The 18,268-nt window shown below is 37.5% G+C and overlaps 7 protein-coding genes across 7 annotated transcripts; 2 read left to right on the plus strand and 5 right to left on the minus strand.

The window, feature by feature from the left end:
- Positions 1 to 164: 164 nt before the first annotated feature.
- B0P05DRAFT_569294 (uncharacterized protein) lies at positions 165 to 5,819 on the minus strand (the record flags this gene model as incomplete). The annotated part of the gene is made up of 9 exons (XM_051581236.1): positions 165 to 3,167; positions 3,212 to 3,325; positions 3,395 to 3,412; positions 3,469 to 4,710; positions 4,766 to 5,256; positions 5,306 to 5,376; positions 5,444 to 5,470; positions 5,543 to 5,746; positions 5,800 to 5,819. The coding sequence occupies 9 exons, from the start codon at positions 5,817 to 5,819 to the stop codon at positions 165 to 167; spliced, it is 5,190 nt and encodes a 1,729-aa protein (XP_051437951.1).
- Positions 5,820 to 7,652: 1,833 nt separating this feature from the next.
- On the minus strand, positions 7,653 to 8,886 carry B0P05DRAFT_530205 (glycoside hydrolase superfamily). The gene has a single exon (XM_051576837.1). The coding sequence runs from the start codon at positions 8,867 to 8,869 to the stop codon at positions 7,724 to 7,726; it is 1,146 nt and encodes a 381-aa protein (XP_051437952.1). The 5' UTR covers positions 8,870 to 8,886; the 3' UTR covers positions 7,653 to 7,723.
- A 712-nt stretch (positions 8,887 to 9,598) lies between these two features.
- On the minus strand, positions 9,599 to 11,785 carry B0P05DRAFT_530209 (mitochondrial carrier domain-containing protein). Its single transcript, XM_051576838.1, has 7 exons — positions 11,294 to 11,785; positions 11,193 to 11,239; positions 10,431 to 11,150; positions 10,331 to 10,376; positions 10,118 to 10,283; positions 9,942 to 10,068; positions 9,599 to 9,894 (listed from the first exon to the last, which is right to left on the minus strand). Exons 1-7 carry the CDS (start codon positions 11,754 to 11,756, stop codon positions 9,826 to 9,828), a joined length of 1,638 nt encoding a protein of 545 aa, XP_051437953.1. The 5' UTR covers positions 11,757 to 11,785; the 3' UTR covers positions 9,599 to 9,825.
- B0P05DRAFT_530217 (multicopper oxidase-domain-containing protein) lies at positions 11,786 to 13,804 on the minus strand. Its single transcript, XM_051576839.1, has one exon. It carries the CDS (start codon positions 13,798 to 13,800, stop codon positions 12,118 to 12,120), a length of 1,683 nt encoding a protein of 560 aa, XP_051437954.1. The 5' UTR covers positions 13,801 to 13,804; the 3' UTR covers positions 11,786 to 12,117.
- Positions 13,805 to 14,092: 288 nt separating this feature from the next.
- On the plus strand, positions 14,093 to 15,715 carry B0P05DRAFT_530219 (glutamate-5-semialdehyde dehydrogenase). Its single transcript, XM_051576840.1, has 4 exons — positions 14,093 to 14,275; positions 14,320 to 14,828; positions 14,873 to 14,969; positions 15,021 to 15,715. The coding sequence occupies exons 1-4, from the start codon at positions 14,114 to 14,116 to the stop codon at positions 15,618 to 15,620; spliced, it is 1,368 nt and encodes a 455-aa protein (XP_051437955.1). The 5' UTR covers positions 14,093 to 14,113; the 3' UTR covers positions 15,621 to 15,715.
- A 40-nt stretch (positions 15,716 to 15,755) lies between these two features.
- Positions 15,756 to 16,483, plus strand: B0P05DRAFT_530223 (uncharacterized protein). Its single transcript, XM_051576841.1, has 2 exons — positions 15,756 to 16,092; positions 16,134 to 16,483. The coding sequence occupies exons 1-2, from the start codon at positions 15,845 to 15,847 to the stop codon at positions 16,393 to 16,395; spliced, it is 510 nt and encodes a 169-aa protein (XP_051437956.1). The 5' UTR covers positions 15,756 to 15,844; the 3' UTR covers positions 16,396 to 16,483.
- A 65-nt stretch (positions 16,484 to 16,548) lies between these two features.
- Positions 16,549 to 17,889, minus strand: B0P05DRAFT_505241 (glucosamine-6-phosphate isomerase). The gene is made up of 5 exons (XM_051575507.1): positions 17,590 to 17,889; positions 17,166 to 17,501; positions 17,068 to 17,121; positions 16,898 to 17,021; positions 16,549 to 16,839 (listed from the first exon to the last, which is right to left on the minus strand). Exons 1-5 carry the CDS (start codon positions 17,823 to 17,825, stop codon positions 16,594 to 16,596), a joined length of 996 nt encoding a protein of 331 aa, XP_051437957.1. The 5' UTR covers positions 17,826 to 17,889; the 3' UTR covers positions 16,549 to 16,593.
- Between the last annotated feature and the right edge of the window lie 379 nt (positions 17,890 to 18,268).

The following is an 18,268-nucleotide window of genomic DNA, read 5'->3' on the forward strand; positions in this document are numbered from 1 at the left end:
GCAATGATTTTATCTAGAAAAAATTGACTGTTTTAATTATAAGAAAACAAACATCCAAATTAAGAAACCTTGTCAAACTTTATTAACAAATATATATATATATAAAATAGCTTTTAATATACAAACAAATACAGCATGATTTTACACAGAAATATGAGAACAGACTAGTATTCGTCATTAATATTTCTCTCAGAAAGTTCGCTTGCCCATTGTTGTCTCAGGTCATCAATGCTACTAGAAGAGTACCGATAATTTCCGAGGCGCTTCTTGGCTTGAGAGGCTTGTGTATGACCTGCTGACAAACGATCAAATACATTATTGGTTACAGCAGACCTTCTCAACTCATAAGAGTTATTAGGAGAATCTCTTCTGGCACTAGGGTAAAGAGTAGTCTTTGAAACAGGTCTTGGTGGCGCAACAGAAGCAGCATGCAATGCAAGCACAGAATGAGGCCTGCCCTGTTGCATTGACATCATTGTACTGCTATTATTTGATTGGCTGCTGAAAGCAGGAATGAGGGTGGTACCATTACTGGAATAATCAATACTTGTTGGTGAATGTGGCAAGTAATGTTGTTGTTGTTGTTGATATTGATATAATGGCGATTTGGGTATTTGGCTACTAGATTCGTTGCTCATTGGGGTATTGGAAGGAAGATTGGTTAGCTCTCGTAAAAGCGAGCGTCTACGTAATGATGTATTCACAGGACCTGCATTAGGAGATGTGTTGGTAGCAGGCTGCTGAAACGAAAATGCTCTGCGGCGATTTAAAATTGTGGCAGGTGGGTTGTTAATAGCCGTAATGGGCTCAGGTGGTGGCATAGAAGAAGCTTTACCGCCAGAAGAAGCCCGTACCATTTGTTGGCTATAACCATGATTTGAAGAATAGGCAGAAGACCAGTTTCCGTTGTCTGATTGAACAGAAGATCTTCTAGGAATGTTGGGATTGTTTCGGCTTCGAATAGAAGAGTTGGTTGATGTTTCACGATCTTGTTGATATCTTGCAAATTCAGCTGGTTTCATCAAAGGTGAAGCGGGAGGGCGGGCATCTTTTGGTGTCTGCATCATTTGCATCAGAAACTGTTCAGGGGAAGACATTGAGTCCCGACGACGGCTGACAAGCGGGGAAGTAGATGGTTTCATGGGTGCTTGAACACTACCACTCTTGAGATTGGCAACCGCTTGAACTGGGTGTGGTCGAAGATAAGGACTGAGTTCGTTTTCAGCCAAGGTAACGGGAGAAACTGCCTCTGCGCCAATGCTTGCCATATTGTAATCATAAGAAGATACTTTTCCACTGAGACCGTCGTTGTAAATCTTTTCAAACATGCTTTCAACATGTTGGTAATTGTCTTCATTGTGAAGATCAATGGCAGAGTCGGCGTCACTAGAATCTTCATTTGTAGGAGAAGACTGACTACTCAATTTAGGGCAAGAGAGTTCTCTTGACATGGAAGTACGTCGAGAAGAGCCACCTTGTTGTTGCAATTGAAGACGCTTCAGTTTCTTTTCATTTTCAATAGTTGTGTCAATAGCAGCCTTCTTCATAACAATGAGGGTACGTCTCAAATCTTGAGAAGACTTTTCAAGTTGTTGAATAGACATCTTGTTGTTATGTTCTTCCATACGAAGCATGACAATATCATCAATGACCAACTCCATGACAAAACTAGCTTCATCATTAGCCATAGATTTGAGAATCCTGGAAATCATTTCCAAAGATTGTTCAGGGCCAGCACTTGTAGGAAGGGTGTAGCGTTCTTCAAGTGCATCCATATCAAGCCAGTTATCTTCTTCGGGTTCTTCAATCTTCTTTTCCAGAGCATCATGATGGTCAGCAAAGGTAACTCTCTTTTCAATAGGCTTGTTACTTATGTCAACAACTTCCTCGTTTTCATCTTCTTGCATAATCTCTGCAGCAGCATCGTTATGAATAGCATGAATACGAGCATTAAGATAGGAGATTTCAGCTTCAACAGTTTCTATGTTCTCATCAATAACTTGTCTAAAGGCATGGTCAATAGAAGAAAGTTCTTTGCTATCTTGACCGAGGACCAGCAATTCACGTTCAGAGATATATTCGATTTTTCGTTGAGCCAAATCGTTTCTCTTTGCAAGGAGTTGTCTCATTTCTTCGACAGCTTGCTTTCCTTGAATAAATTGGCAGAGAGCATTATCAAGTAAGGCCTTCTTCTTGGCAGCACGTACTTCAACAGGAATGCCCTGATGATGACGACGACGACTGCTCTTGTTACTATTACTACGTCTTGTGCGAGACATACGGCCAACCTTAGAAGACTGAACAATAGCAGACCCAATGTCCAAGAGAGAACCACAGCTAGTCAGCATCTTTTCGTCAAGAACGCCACCTTCACGTACAGCCTTTTTCAGGATTTGAACCAAAGATTTGAGTTTTTCAGCAGTAACAACAGATTCGTCTGTCTTCTTGCCAATGACGAGTTGCATTTGTTTAACTTCTCGTTCAAGTTTCTTTCTGATTTCATTGTCTTTAATTTGTTTGCGACGTAATTGTTGAATTTCACGTTCATGCGTGTGTAACTTCTCCTTGACACGTTCTGCTTCATCTTTCATACGCTTGATCATACGTTTCTTTTCAACCTTGAGAGTTTCAACATTGACACGAAGAGCACGGAGCATACTTTCATTTTGATTACGAGAAGACTGGATAGTGCTTGAGGTTTGAGAGTATTTACGACGCAGTTCAGATAGTTGATTCATAAGCGTCTTCATCTTTACTTCGTAAGCCTGACGAATACTATTCATGGTGTATGCATTAGCAGAGTTTTGTGGTTCTTTCTTTTGTTGCTGTTGTTGTTGTTGTTGTTGTTGCTGTTGTTGCTGTTGTTGTTGTTGTTGTTGACGCAATGTCAAGATTTCATCTCGTAAAGAATAAAGCTTCTTTTCAAACTTCTTACGCATCTGAACATATTCAATTTCTGTCTTTTCTAATTGGACGACAAGATCTTCATTGACTTGAATATCAGACTGTATTTGATCAATCATACGATGGAAGCTGGGATTCTTTTCATAGAATTCTGCAAGCTCAGCATCTTCAATAGAAGATAGATTGGACATTAAAGTATCCGTTGAAGCTATTCTGGAACGAGGGGTTCTTGCAGCTTCATTTGTAGCAGAATCCTCCAAAGACTAAAAACAAGGTAAATACATAAAATTGACAGTGAATGGTTTACCTCTTTGGTAGCTCTTAAGTCTTCTTCAATGTCGCCAAAGATGCTTTGAGTATCTTCCGATTGTAGCTTGACAAATAATTCATCATCTGCTAAGAGGTCACATTCATATTCAACCTATACAGTGAAATTTAAAAAAGATCAGTTGTAAGCACGCATTATTGTTTGATGCATTTTATATTTTACCTGTTCAGATTCTTTAGCCTATATTAAGAACAACAAAACAATGAGTAATCTTAGTAATAATTCGGACTTTTTACCTTGAATTCATCCAAGACCTTCAGGGCCTTATCTATCTGAGATCGAGCGTTATTAATAGACTGTTTAGCGTCTATTCTAAGACCGGAAGATTCAGATGTTTGAATAGAACCAATAGTAGCTTGTAACCAAGCCTCAATATCTTCGTGTTCGTCATCAACTTCGACTTCTTCTATAGAGGGAGCAGCAACAGAATTCTTATTATTACTCGCGCTTGATACATTAGGAACCTTGGAACGTCTCGTAGAGCGAAACGTAACATTTCTAGAAGTAGTTGTGCTTCCATTGAGTGTGCGTCTCTTTTTACTAGCACCACGACGTCTGTTGGTTGTGGAAGAATGTTGTTTTTGCAATTGATGTTGTTGATGGCGAGTTTTAAAAGAAGGGGTAGGGGTAGCATTTGCACTTGGAGGGATAGCCATGGCATGCATTAATGGAGCACGGATAGACTCTGAAAATGCGAGTCTTTCTTGAGTATCTGCTAATTCGTCACGTAAGTCTTGAATTGTCTTTTGATATTGACTAATAATGGGCAATGAGCTAATAGGTGATTGGTCCAATAAAGTTGAAGAGGGTCTACGCTGTAATTGGTCCATAATATTTGGCCATTCCTCAGAATTTAAGTGTTGAGCTAATTCTCTTTCCATAAGTAAGGAGTCTCGTTCGGTAGTGATTCTACAGATATCATCTGACATGGTCCGGACACGGGCCTTGAGACGGTCGATTTCTTCTTTTAGAGCCTTGGCAGCAGCAGTAGACCCACTCGTTTCACTATGTTGATGGTACAACATATTGTTGATCATCATATCGGATGAGCTTCCGTTATTATTGGTATCAGCCAACTTGGCTCCTGCACCTCCGTTCGCTCTTAGAATATTCAACTCTAATTTCAGTCTTGCTACTTGTGCCCTTAATTGGTTTACTTCAACAGAAGACCCAGCAAATTCTTGATTGATGGTCACTTTGTTCTTGATATTTCTAGCTCTGTTGGCGTATTTTAAAGTACTAAGTGTTTCCAAAAAATTGGAATCGGAAGGTGACACACAAGCCATCATGAGTGTCTGTGAGTTACCACCCAACGAGTCTTGAAGTAATCTGGTCAATTTGGAGTCTCGATAAGGCACATGTACTGATTTTCTTGATTCGTCACCTAGAGCACTAATCACATTGCCTAAAGCAAGTAGACCCGAATTGATAGAGATACCTTCACGAGCACGGTTGCCTTGGGCATTTGTTCGTTTTAGCTTTTTAAAGTAATTGGCTGAGTGTCAATACATAGAATTCTAAATTATAGCTTACTCTTTCAGAACCAGCCAAGTCGACAAAGTGAAATTTGCTGACAATAGTGCGTAGTTCTTGATTTTCACTATCTTGGTCAGGAACCTTTTGCTTTAGAATGACTGAGAAAATAGCGTGTGATCTAGAAGACACGGAGTTCATGTCTGTAGATCCGGTTGTACGACATAATGAGCCTTTTGTGAGATATCTTAATAGTTCGTCAGGGCTCGAGCACTGTTCTTCACGAACACCACTCCAATAGATTTGACCGTGTATATCTTCACGAATTTGAACTTCGCATGCAGGTGCTGTAGGATTATTTCCAACAACAGAATTAGATCTCTTTCTGTTTTGCTGCTGTTGTAACTGTGATGCTGCATTAAGTAGATCAACAAAATCTTCATTATATAGTTCTAGAAACGACACATAAACATTATATTCATTTGCTTGTGATTCCTGCTTTTTGATTTCAAGTCTTCTGAATAGATCATTGATAAATCGAGGAATGATGCCTAAAAACAAGATCATTAATTAGAGAGAGAGAAAAATAGACCATCATACCTTGCTGTTCAGAATCTGTGTTTTCGTCGAGAGCAGTTCCCATACTAAAGGTTTTTCCTGAGCCTGTTTGACTATCATAAAATTTTTGAGTTTAAGAAGAGGTACGCAAAAAAAAAAAGTATAAAAAGATTGTCATACCCGTAGGCTAGAATAGTTGCGTTGAAGCTAATAAAATAGGTATGACAAAGTATTAAATTTTATGTTTTACTACAGAGCTTTTTTTCTTGTTATTGTTACCCATCAACAAACTTCTCTACTAGAGGAACGACACTTGTATCGTAAATATAGTGCTGTGCCGTATTTGTGTCAAAAACGTAGTCGTAAGTAAACGAATGATCCTTTCCTATTAATATCTGTGGTTCATTCTGGATAAATGTAATACATTCTGTGCAGTTTGATAACTGTTCTTTTTGTGTCAGAGGACGAACACGAAGTGCGACTCTAGAGCATAATTAGTATATATATATATATGTATAATTAATAGCTGGTTGTACCTAACAGCTGTTGAAGTCATGTCGTATTAATAAAGAATACTTTTTATATTCTATGTAACAAAAAAATTATGTGTATTAAACAAGAAGAAAGAAAGGAAAAAGAAAAAGGAGAAGAAAAAGAGAAAGAAATAAAAAAAAAGATGTATGACTTGTTTAAAAGCGTTTCATGAAAACCAGCAAGTTGAGTAATGGGCTGACGCTCATCATGCATAAAAAAAATGATACTCCATATAAAACCATGCCTTATAGGACTCTGTACGTGGGCATCATAAACTTTATCGCTGCTTCAAAATCAAGGTCCTTTTTAGTAGCTTATGATTAAGGTACACTTTCAGCTGAATATTTGTTGTATTTTGTATTTATCTTTGTACCTCACATGATATACAAACAAAAAGAAAAAAGGAAAATACACCTTGCACACAGACTAGTTGAAAATTGAAAGCAAAACCTATTGCTTGTCCTACTTTTTCTTACCAATTCAAATTTGATGCCCGGAGCACGTATCCGGTTTGATAATTGATATTCATATAAACCAAGCTGGTTAAGTATTCTTTTAGTTTTCTACTTTTAGTTTTTGTCGTTATCATATAAGTGCTTCTTTTGTTATATTGACTCTGTATCACAAGGGGCAAACTGCAAGCAAAAGAAAAAATTTTACATCAGTCTAATAGACATTTTTTGCCTTTCAAGAACTTTTGATATGTAACATGCATTACAAATCCCTCTCGTGGATCCCTTAACTATGAAAAAAAAAAAAAAAAAAACTATACTCTTTTATGTAACTATGATACAGTGAGAGTGTCTAACAATAGGAACATTTATCATACAAATCGAGCAAAATAAATTAATTTCATTCATATACATGTCTTTGAAAATAATTTGACATTTTCACACATTTGTCTGCTTTGAGTTATTAGGTTGTCCTTGAAAATGGGATGAAAAATGACTAGGAACGCGTCAGTTGGTGTCACACAAACCTGATAGATGACTGCCTACTAACGAGACAAAATGATAGGTTTCTACGCGTTGTAAGCAATTTTACCATTGCTAATGTACTTTGGATGATTGGTACACCGATTCAGGGGCTAAATGACTTGAGATACTCTACCAAGATCGATAAATTATTTATCGTTTTTGGACATCAATCTATACATCTTTGTTATTATTTTCATAAATCTCGTAGTTTTCACGAGGAAAGAAAACATATAATCTCGTGGCTTTGTTGACAATACATGATCGATGATGTCGAATGAAGCAGAAGAGTGTTTCAAGCATTTATCATGACATCTTCTATTGGTGGGTTGTCACAAAGCTAAACAGCTTCAACTCAGAATTTTACCCCCAAAGAACAAAATCTAGACTAATAAGTCAGTCATGGGTACTAGCGACAACATCTTTAGCATTATATGCGGCATAAAAACACTGTGTTACTAATTAAGCAGGCATTCAGTTAGCATGTAACACATTCACAAGGTTCTTTTTTTGTGCTTTCTTGCTTTTTTGATATGTTATTAAAGTTACAATAACAAGCCCATTTGTTGTCGCTATCAAAACTAAGGGTATTTTTAGTTCAAAGTTGTGCCCTGAGCACTTGCTCTTTTTTTGTTATAAAGTAATATTTAGGTCACTTTCTGTAACTGCTAATTTTTCTTATTATTATGCCCTATAAGATTGATTGCCTGTGCACAAAGTTTGCTATTATGTTGAATAAAAGTCGTTTTATGGAAGAACCTTTTAAGGTAATCCCATATTGCGCTATTCACAAACATCATATTATGTCTTTTTTTTTTGAAAAAAAAAGAGCAGCATTATCATTTTACAAACATTTAATAAAAAGGAGCGTGTCTATAAACTATCTTAAACAGGAACGCACTTATTTTTATTGCTTTGTTTTGTTATTGCATAGCAAAAACAAAACAGAAAATTAACATTGAGCATTTGTATGAAGTGAAAAAGTGCCGGAATTAATAATGTCTTCATCAACAAGTTGCTCAAAAGACCATTCTTTAGAGTTGATGGCGTTTTTAAGGGCCCAAAAGGTACCACCTGCGCCAGACTTATAGACTGAAATTTGAGTATCCATCATTTGTCTGAGCCACCACTCTTGGCTAGCTACACCAGAAGCCAATGACCATTCACCGTAAAAGACAGGAAGATGAAATTTTTTAGCTGCAGCTCTAGATCCACAGATACCACCAATGATTGAGTTGGTGTCCTTGTTTGGAGGGAAAGCATAATAAGGATGAAGATCAATCACTGCATTGGCAGGTACGGGTAAGAAATCGTTCCATGCACCAAGGCCTTGGAAAGCATCATGAAATATCATAGGAACCTTGAAAGGTGAAGCATTAATAATGTTGAAAGCCTTTTGATAATAGTTCTTCAAAATACTAAGTTGGTTTCCTGATACTCTTGGTTCATTGGCACTTTGGATAGAAGCAATTCTGGATTTTAAGGTAGGATTGAGTCCATTCATCCAATCGACAACAGCTTGAACAGTCTTGAGACCACGTTGAATATTGTAATCCGAGTAAAAGCCGATAGAACCCGAATGGCCTGAATGATCTTCACCATTCTGAGATCCAGGGAGACCGTGCAGGTCAATAACGGCATACATACCATAAGTATTACAATAACTAAGAATACGTTCAATTTGCGCTTTTTGACCACTAAATACATAAGGTTCTCCAGCATCAGGTTTGATAAATGCCCAATAGCCTACAGGAATACGAATATGATTGGCCTTGACACTTGCTAGCTTCTTGAAATCATCTTCAGTAACCCAGCTATTCCAATGCTCTTGCAATGCTTGTGCAGGATTAGATGCTTGTTGAGAGAACGTCCATTCGTCAGTAGCCTGAGGAGCATATTTGTCAAAGATGGAAGAGCCCATCCATTTTTCGAGGATAAGCCAATTACCCAAATTGGCACCGAAAGCCTTTGTGGTCCAGTAATTGTAAGCAGTACCATCGCGTTTTTCATGCGAGACAGGGGAAGCATTTGTACTGACGACCATAACAGTGGAGATAATACCAATGCATCCAATAATTGGATGCCAAAAAGATACCATTACTTAAAAGAAGAAAAGATTATAATGTAAAAAAAAAAGGAGAAATGTTCATTTTATATGCAAAAGGGAAATTCAAGGAATATCTTGAAAATAACGTAATATGATCCCAATGTATGACAGCAAGTGTTTTAATGTGTTAGTAAATGAAGTACAGATTAAATGAAGCAGTCAGAAAATTGTACAATGGCCTGGATATAGATGTGCTATGTTCCTCAAGGATCTATAATCATGCATTAATTTTTATCATGAGAATCGTTTGAACATACACTTGCCGTATTACTAGATTTCTTGAAGGAACAATTGCTTCAAGAAAGTACAGAGATAATGTGTAACATCATTTCAAATGCATGTTGCATAGACTTGCAAAGGATTAATGCGCGCAGATAGTGTTACGTACTCATCGTCCTTTTCCAAGTCAATTAAATATTATAAGCTTTTTGATACATAGCATGTATGATCCCCCTTTTTTTTGTTCGATATGGTTATTACAAATACGATAAAGAAATGCATACTATACACTGAAATAAAGGCGTCTAAACAGAGCCTCTTGATTTGATAACTTCAATGCATTTAAAAAATGAGGGAAGCGTGATTTTTACAATAAAAATGAGCTCTTGCTTTATTTGATGATTTGTCATTAATTAGTAATGCATAGTCTCAACTGAATCGTATAACAATGACCAAGATGAAATTCAATCTTGATCATCTTTATGGATCATCAAATAATTTAATTAATTGTATTTATTACTCAAGAAATATTAATTTGTGCGAAAATACAAACTCTCAATCATAAGAAAAAATTATTAAAAATAAAAAAGCAAGCCTATTTATCGTGTGATATGGATATATGAGAGATTTTTAAATGTAAAGAATTATTGTTGTATAAAATGAATGAAGAAATATGTGAGAAATAAATACAAAAAAAGGTAACAGGTAGAAAAATCAAAAGGTCTATACTATGAAAGCCCGAGTTCTCTTTTACTCCATTCATAAGTTACATAACTTAAGCTTACAGCAGGAACAACCTATAGAGTATTTATGAGCCGTCCCTGAACTTAGTGTTCTTCCTTACCTTGAGCAAAGTGGGTCCTAAGCCTTTATAGAAGCCCTTTGCACCTTCTTCCAAAAACGTTATTCTGACTGCTTCCCAAGGTGATTTATATAGTCTAGGATGACCTTTTGTGCCTTGTGCTTGAAGCCTATATAACTCATGTTATTACGAACAAAAAAAAATGTATATATGCAAACCTTGTTCTAATAACATTAAGAGGATACACACTTGTTGCACCAATTGTACCACTGATCATGCCACAGGCCCAAAGCACAAACACATTAGGCTGTTTTTGAGTACCATCTTGATTATATTCACCTTGACTATACTGCAGATAGGACAACTTTAATGTCTCGTAAATACCTACAATTGACATTAAGATATGATTCTTTCTCCTTGATGATTCATACCAAGATCCATAGCTTGATAAGGAAATACACCGATCAAGCCCAGAGTCTATAAATATCCAGAGCATTAACAAAGAAGAATTGACGTTTGTTTTTATCCTACCAATCCAGGCCAAAAAGCACGGATCCCTCCTTTAGTATACATTGCTTTTGCAGTCTCCTTTATCACAGATCCAGTAGTGAATTGGTTAGTCTTGGAACAAGAAGATGATGAAGTCATGGTTGCAGCAGCCAATGTTGAATAAGGAGCTTTAGCAGCACCAGACAAATGACTGTTATTTGCCTTATTAGAAATTGTATCGTGTGCACACGATTGATGTGTCATAATTCGTGTCTTTAAAGTCTCTACTGGGTAGATTGCAAACTGTGCACATAAACCTGCCATTCCACCAGCTACAAATCGAGCACTTGTTGGAATTGAGTCCTTGTCTTCGCAACTGAGTACTTTGGCAATGAGTTCCTTGGACGATTCAAAAGAGTAAAATTTAAGCGCTGATTCGGGTATGATCTTCATGACATTTAGACCATTACCAACAAAGAAGCTTCTCCAACCACCTAGACTATAGATAGCTTGGACAGCACTAGATAATGTTACTGGATTTTGGGGTGTGCCACTGTGTGTGATCAAATACACTTTGAGTCGATCAAAAGGTGCTGTACATGTACGAGAAAATGCACCAGCAATACCACCAGCCAGCAAATATCTGAATGCGTTTCGAGCAGTTTCATCTGTGGTAGGAATCACTACTTCTCCGTCTTGAGTTAGTTGAGTAGAAGACTCATAATAGCGATACATCTCGCACATGTTTGTTTGAGGCAAAAGCTGTCATTCAAGTCAGTTAAATCGTTGCATGTGTATACATACCAAAAGAAAGTTTTTGAATTCATTAAAGTCAATTAAGCCGTTCCCATCTATTTATAATTACTATACTGTAAACGCACAGCTATATCTTTTTATATTTTTACCAGCATCCATTAACTGCATAAATTCAACAACATCTTCTTTAGAGATTTCCATACCAGCTCTTTGAAGCGCAATCTGTAAATCACTTGGATCAAGCTGTCCTTCACCACTTCGATCCAATGCTGTAAACAATTTCCACAACTCGTTTTCCTTATCTTTGACATAAGCTTTGAACTCTTCAAAAGTAACAAGTCCATTGTTTGAAGTGTCACAACGAGATACAAGTTCATTTGCGTATTTTGTTCGAGCAGGCAAATGTGTCATGACTGTAAAACCTTTTTGGATTGCTTTGCTATCTAATAATCCACGTTTGTCTCGGTCAAGTGTATCAAATAGCTCTTTGATGCGGCTATCTCGTTCTGTTGCTGTTTCTGATAAGTAAAAGTGAGTTGACTCGGGGAACTGTGAAGTATCAAAATTGTCATAGTGACTCACTGAGCGAGAGCCCACTTCTAGTAAAGGCATTTTCTTGGAAGTATAAAAAATAATAATAATAATAATTAAAAGAAGTGAAAAAAGGAAAAAACGAGCCGTGTTGAATTTAGACTATAAATAATTTTGTGTGAGGAGGGGGGAGGGGGAGGAAACTTGCAATGTAGGACCAATTGAGTTTACATACAGCTTTGAATCTTTTGTAAAGATACACTCTAAAGATACTTGTTCTCGAAAATTGCTCTGCTTTTCTTTTAATATGACAGTTTAATATAAAGACAATAAAGAACAGGGTTTATAATTACGTCATATACAAGTAGTCTAGTCATAAACTAGTCAAGATTAAATGTACGTCTTGTTGATCCGATAAGATCACCAGCTACTTCCAAGACAGTTACTTTGCCTTGTAACATGTGTGCAGTAATATGACAATGGATTGCCCAGACACCAGGGTTGTCCTAAAGTAATAAAATGAGCGTGTGAATTCATGCAGACATCCTACCGTAAAAATTCGAACTTTAGTCCAGCCACAGCCAACAGCGCCTTCTTGAATCCGGGGATAAGCAATACTCACATCCTTGTACAAAGGATCAGTATAAGTCCTAATGTCCTTGTCTCTTTCATGAACATAATCACCAGAGCCTTCTGCTATAAGATAATGGGAGTAACCATGTGTATGCCAAGGGTGAGCGACACAGAGATCAGGTCTAGTAGGCAAGAAATGACTTTGAAAGACAAAATCAACAATTTGATTTAAACCAACAGGATAGGTATGATGCTTTCTTGAACCACCATCAGGGTACAAGACTCCAGGATCAGGATCACTAGTAACAAAGTCATAGAGAGAAGCAGTAGCATTTCCCCAACGGTTAGGATTATAAGGTCTATTGTTCAGAATAAACCGAGTAGTATTGTCAGGCATAATGACTTCTTTCATGTCTAGAACAATTGTATGATGAGCTTCACCATTCAGAATCGCAGGATTACCAGGAGCATGGGGCTTGACTTGAGGAAGAACCCAACTAGGTACATTAAGCTTAGTAGCATTAAGAGCTGGCAAATCTTGATTTAATGGCTTGTTCAAGATGGTTATTGCTTCTGTTTTTTGTTTGGGGTCCACATAACGGAGAAAGCCATAGCCAGATTGCGTGTAGCCAGCATTGCTAGACCTCCATCTGTAATCAGTGACAATAGGAAAGGTTGTTCCTGCAGAATAATTTCCTGTATGAATCAAGACAGACATACGTTGTCCTGCATGAAGTTCCAATGAATCCAGATCATAAGGCTGAACATATTCACCGTCAAGTTCAATCAAAGTCATATTGTGTTGCTTAACAAACATACCAAGTACGCGATAAGTAACAGCACCTATTATACGAAGTCGATATGTCTTGTTGGGCTCAACATCAAAATAAGTAAAACCTTTGCAGTCCTTGGGAATTGTCTCCATCTTGTGATACACACTTTGACCATTAAGTAGCACACTATCAGGTCCACCATCAGCAGTAAAACTTGGACTCAAGTAGTATGCTTCTCGATTATAGATTGATTGATGCCACCATTCTGCCCATTGAAGAATAAATTCTCCATCATAAGGGTATGGGCCACTATGGGTTTCTTTCTGGAGTGCTTCCTCAGAGTCATGAACAACAAAAGGGCCTTGAATAGTATCATCTTGTACACCTACATGAGCATGATAATAGAATGTGCCTGATTGGTCAATCACCTGGAATGTCTGGACATATTCTTCCCCAGGAGCAACTGCAAGTTGTGTAATGGCAGCCACACCATCAGCATTGTTTGTATTGATTTGCCGAATACCATGAAAATGAACACTTGAAGACACATTGTTTCCGACATCATTTCGTATTTTTATCTGAACAATGTCATTCTTAACAAGATGTAAAGCAGGGCCCGGATATTGATCATTAATGACAAGACCAGCGTAGGACTGATTGGAGCAATCCGGATTCAGTAAGGCGGATTTTATAGTTAATTCGAATTTCCTGACTCGTGTACTGTCATGAGCAGTACAAATCTGTACTAGCAAAGCGAGCAAGAGAATAATGCTTAACATGATAATGAAAAAATAATTACTAGCCTTTTCAATGTCTCTTATATACCTCTCTTTATATGAAAACTAACTGTCGAAATGCCATGCAATGTATCTCTATACTCTACATATGAATTGTTTGTATGTATAAATAGGTCCTTTCTACTATTTCAGTGTACAATTATCACATGGTTTGCACAAAGAAGAGTACAATGACATCAATGGTATTCACTATGCTTTTTTTTTGAGTATTTTTTAAAACTCAGTGTGCTGATTATCTTTAATCAATCAACTCTCTCTCTCTCTCTCTCTCTCTCTTTCTTTCTTTACACTTAAAATGTCTACTTCTGTTACTGAGATCGCTCGTGCTGCTCGCCTCGCTTCTGTAAACCTTCAGTCTGTTTCGAATGAGCAAAAGAATAAAGCTCTCTTAAAGATCAAACAAGTATTGGGTGAGCGTCGTGAAGAGATCTTCAAGGCCAACGAGCAAGATAAAAAAGTAAGAGGTCTGCATATGTTTGCATTAGCTAATACACGTGATAGATTGCCGAAGAGCTTGTAAGCCAAGGCAAACTCTCTAGCTCTTTATGTAAGCGCTTGGACGTATGTCAAGGGGATAAATTCGATACTATTTTATCAGGTGTGAGTGATATTACTCAACTTCCTGACCCTACCAAGAAGGTGACTATGGCAACTAAATTGGACGATGGCCTAGAGCTGTATCGTCTTACTGTTCCTGTTGGTGTCTTGCTGACTATCTTTGAAGCCCGTCCCGAAGTTGTCGTCAACATTAGTTGTTTAGCCCTTAAATCCGGTAATGCTGTCATTTTAAAGGGCGGTAAGGAAGCTACCCACACCAATGCCGCTTTGGCTCGCGTCATTCAAGATGCTTTGGACAGTTTGCCCGAATCAAACGGCATTCCAAAAACAGCCGTACAAATTGTAGAAACAAGAGAAGACATTAGTGCTTTGTTGGACTTGGATCGCTACATTGACTTGGTTGTTCCCAGAGGTAGCAACAGTCTAGTCAAGTACATTCAAAACAATACAAGGTAATACAGAGTTCGAATTGATTGGTATATTTAGATTACATTAGAATCCCTGTCCTTGGTCATGCTGACGGTATTTGCTCTGTTTATGTGGATAAAGAAGCAGACATCAAAAAGGCAGTCAAAATTACGATTGATTCTAAGGTAAGAAAAAGCCAACAGAACATGTATTAAGATGTACTCATCATATGATAGACAAACTACACTGCAGCCTGCAATGCTGCTGAAACACTACTAGTCAATGAAGCATTATTAAAGACTGGCGATTTTGTTACTATCGCTCTTGGTCTTTTGGACGCTGGCGTCACACTTAAATGTGAAGAGAATGTTTGCAAAGTCTTACTTGATTCTGATGCTGTCTCTCAAGAATACAAGCAATCTAGGATTCAAGATGCTGTTGAAGAAGATTTTAACACTGAATTTTTGGATTTGATCATGGCAGTCAAGTCTGTCAAGGATGTTGATGCTGCTGTTGTCCATATTAATGATCATGGCTCTAAACATACAGACGCTATTGTCACTGAAAACAAAGAGACAGCTGATTATTTCATGACTCGTGTGGATGCTGCTGGCTGCTACTGGAACGCTAGTACCCGATTTGCAGATGGTTTCCGTTATGGTTTTGGTGCTGAAGTAGGTGTAAGCACAAACAAGACACATGCCCGTGGTCCTGTAGGCCTTGAAGGCCTAGTGATTTACAAGTACAAATTGATTGGCCATGGCGAATGTGCTGGTGATTATGGATCTGGCAAGAAACAATACAAGCACGAAACCATCGAGCCTTGTCAATACTGAGTTTAATAAACTTTCAAAGAATGCATTGTTGTCTAAAGTTTATTCTGTTGGTGTTGTATATACAGCATTCCTTGAATTGTAATCTGCTATTTAAGCTATCATTTCTTTCTTTCTTTTTCTTGCTGTGTTTGATTATGTATAATACCGTTCAATCTATTGTTTTTGGCTCTTTTGTATTGATTTCCTCAGTGCATGCATTGGTAGCACCTCTTCCATCTTCTCAGATGATTCCTCAAATCCCAGGTAAACCAGTAGGTCTTTATGCAAACTATACATGCTCACTATTCATATCAGCCAGTGCATGTCAAAGAGATCCATATTTTATCCCCCCTGCAAATGTTTCAAGCAGCAGTTCCTCTTCTACATGTAGACAATATGGAGGCGAGTTAGTCAATGTGACCAACAGTAATTTCAATGATGTTACCACCTTGTTATTTGATTGTCGAGGAGCTCAATCTCGAGCTTGGATCAAGTAAGTGCATAATATGCTGTTGATGGCTCTGATGAAAATAGTTCTTGGGATGGATACAATTATGGTTCAAACTGCTTATCCCTCTACACAGGTTCAGGTTCCCCTGGAGGTGCTATTAATACGAATTGTGCCAATGGTGATATCATCCCACCAGTCTGTTTTCGATCAGCTAATATTGTCCCTGTTTCTGCTGTGAGCTCAACCAGCTTAAGCATTTCTGTAACTCCCATCACTACACTTGATTTTACGTTACCATTTTTGGGTAATGATACTATTATTATTAGACCTTCCTCTTTAGCTTAGTATATTTACAGCTTGAAATAAAGATATATGTAGCTTTAAATCATTAATATGAATGCTTAAAGCCAATGCATATATGTTTGAATCCAACAAAAAAGAATATGAAACACATTTACTTTTCATCGCCAAAAAAAAAAACCAACAGACAAGCTATTGTTTATAGTAAATAAACAATTTTTTTTATTGACATATCGAATGCTTTTAGCTTCTTCTTCTCTTTCTAGGTCTTGGTCTATCGTCTCGATCAAGTTCCTCTTCTGAAAGATATTCTTCTCTCGCAGCTTGATTAGCGTCCAGTAACTGCCACACAAGCAATTCGTGTCCTCTGGTATGAGTCGTCTTGGCAGTAGACGCTTCAGGTGACAAAAGCTCACCTTGAAGGCCTAAATTTTCTTTTCCAATCAACAATTGATGGACATGTTCAATAGACTTGAAGTACTTGACAGTCTAGAATAAAAGAAAAAGGTGATTTAAGAACTAGTAAACAGTCTTTTTTTTTTTTTACCTTGACATGCAATTCCATAGTAGCATCTTCATCACAAACGATCAAACCTTTAGGATGCATTTGGATAGCTGATACAGTCCACATATGATTGACACCTTCTTCTACACACTTTGCTAAAGCTACGCTGTGTAACAGTTTGGGATTGGTTTATTGGGGGATGGAGTTCTTACCTCTTATGAGCACCAGTAATGATAACACATACTTCACGAGCATCCATGACAGTACTGAAGATATGAGATTCATCGCTTAAATTTTGGTTTGTACTTACGCGACACCAACGGTCAGTGCAACTTTGGGTACTTTTGTAATATCCCCTCCAAAAAATCGCGAATTTGCAATAATGGTTTCATACGCCAAGGTCTTTACACGTGTACGGGATGTCAAAGAAGAACCCGGTTCGTTGAACGCAAAATGACCATCGGGTCCGATACCACACACAAATAACTCAATACCTCCTAAGCTTGCAATCTTTGCTTCATAACGTCGACATTCTGCCTCTAAATCGGGAGCATTACCATTCAATAAGTTGATATTTTCTTTCTTGATATCCAAATGCTTGAACAAATGTGTATTCATATAGGTAAAGTATGATTCTTCATGGTCGCTGAACCCAAAAGGGTTAAAAAATATCGAATAAACATATAATCCGCACTTACGCATACTTGATAATATAATTGTGATTGATATCTTACCGAGGAATGCCAACATATTCATCCATGTTAAATGTCACTACGTGCTTGAAGCTTACTTCGCCGGTCTTGCAAAACTCGGCTAGTTTTTCGAAGAAGCTGATAGGAGAGGAACCAGAAGGAAGACCCAAAACAAAAGGACGTTCTTCAGTAGGTTCAAACTGTTTGATACGCTCCTTTATGTAGTGGGCAATCCAAGCTGATACTTCATCATAATCGTTGCGAATTACCAGTCTCATTTTATTTAACAGTGAAAGAGAAAAAGAAAGATGGAAAGAGAAAGAAAGAGAGAGAGAGAGAAAGAGAAGATGCCCATCATCTGTATCTATAGATATTTGGAAGAAAGTCCGCAGAGCAATTTTAAGCGGAAGATTAACTAAATGAGTTGTACAGGATTGAGATTGAACAAATTTGATTTTGATGCAGCGCAGTAGACAGATCTAAAACAAAGATGAATAAAGGCGACTTTGTCGACCATTAGTAATTTTGTTCTTGAAGAAAAAAATGCACAGTTCACTAATTAGAGAGATTTCTTCTAGAAGAAAATAAGAACTGATCAATCTTGTGATAGATCTCACTACTAGTTCTACGCATAAATTGATTGACTTCAGGCTTATATCAGAAAAAGGAGAAGGTACTTTCTCATTTTTTTCTTTCTTCTCTTTTCATCTTCGGCTCAGCT

The sequence above is a fragment of the Gilbertella persicaria genome (genome assembly GCF_025201335.1).
Source record: "Gilbertella persicaria strain CBS 190.32 chromosome Unknown B0P05scaffold_7, whole genome shotgun sequence".
Classification (NCBI taxonomy): Eukaryota; Fungi; Mucoromycota; class Mucoromycetes; order Mucorales; family Choanephoraceae; genus Gilbertella; species Gilbertella persicaria.

Coding starts and splice junctions, on each gene's coding strand:
- B0P05DRAFT_530205 (XM_051576837.1), bottom strand. CDS start 8,869: ATGGTATCTTTTTGGCATCCAATTATTGGATGCATTGGTATTATCTCC.
- B0P05DRAFT_530209 (XM_051576838.1), bottom strand. CDS start 11,756: ATGCCTTTACTAGAAGTGGGCTCTCGCTCAGTGAGTCACTATGACAAT. Junction 11,151..11,192: donor AATTCAAAAACTTTCTTTTG/GTATGTATACAC, acceptor CTTGAATGACAG/CTTTTGCCTCAAACAAACAT. Junction 9,895..9,941: donor TAGGACCCACTTTGCTCAAG/GTAAGGAAGAAC, acceptor AATACTCTATAG/GTTGTTCCTGCTGTAAGCTT.
- B0P05DRAFT_530217 (XM_051576839.1), bottom strand. CDS start 13,800: ATGTTAAGCATTATTCTCTTGCTCGCTTTGCTAGTACAGATTTGTACT.
- B0P05DRAFT_530219 (XM_051576840.1), top strand. CDS start 14,114: ATGTCTACTTCTGTTACTGAGATCGCTCGTGCTGCTCGCCTCGCTTCT. Junction 14,276..14,319: donor CCAACGAGCAAGATAAAAAA/GTAAGAGGTCTG, acceptor TACACGTGATAG/ATTGCCGAAGAGCTTGTAAG. Junction 14,829..14,872: donor TACATTCAAAACAATACAAG/GTAATACAGAGT, acceptor AGATTACATTAG/AATCCCTGTCCTTGGTCATG.
- B0P05DRAFT_530223 (XM_051576841.1), top strand. CDS start 15,845: ATGATTCCTCAAATCCCAGGTAAACCAGTAGGTCTTTATGCAAACTAT. Junction 16,093..16,133: donor CAATCTCGAGCTTGGATCAA/GTAAGTGCATAA, acceptor TGATGAAAATAG/TTCTTGGGATGGATACAATT.
- B0P05DRAFT_505241 (XM_051575507.1), bottom strand. CDS start 17,825: ATGAGACTGGTAATTCGCAACGATTATGATGAAGTATCAGCTTGGATT. Junction 17,502..17,589: donor GAATATGTTGGCATTCCTCG/GTAAGATATCAA, acceptor TTTTGGGTTCAG/CGACCATGAAGAATCATACT. Junction 17,122..17,165: donor GCACTGACCGTTGGTGTCGC/GTAAGTACAAAC, acceptor TCATATCTTCAG/TACTGTCATGGATGCTCGTG.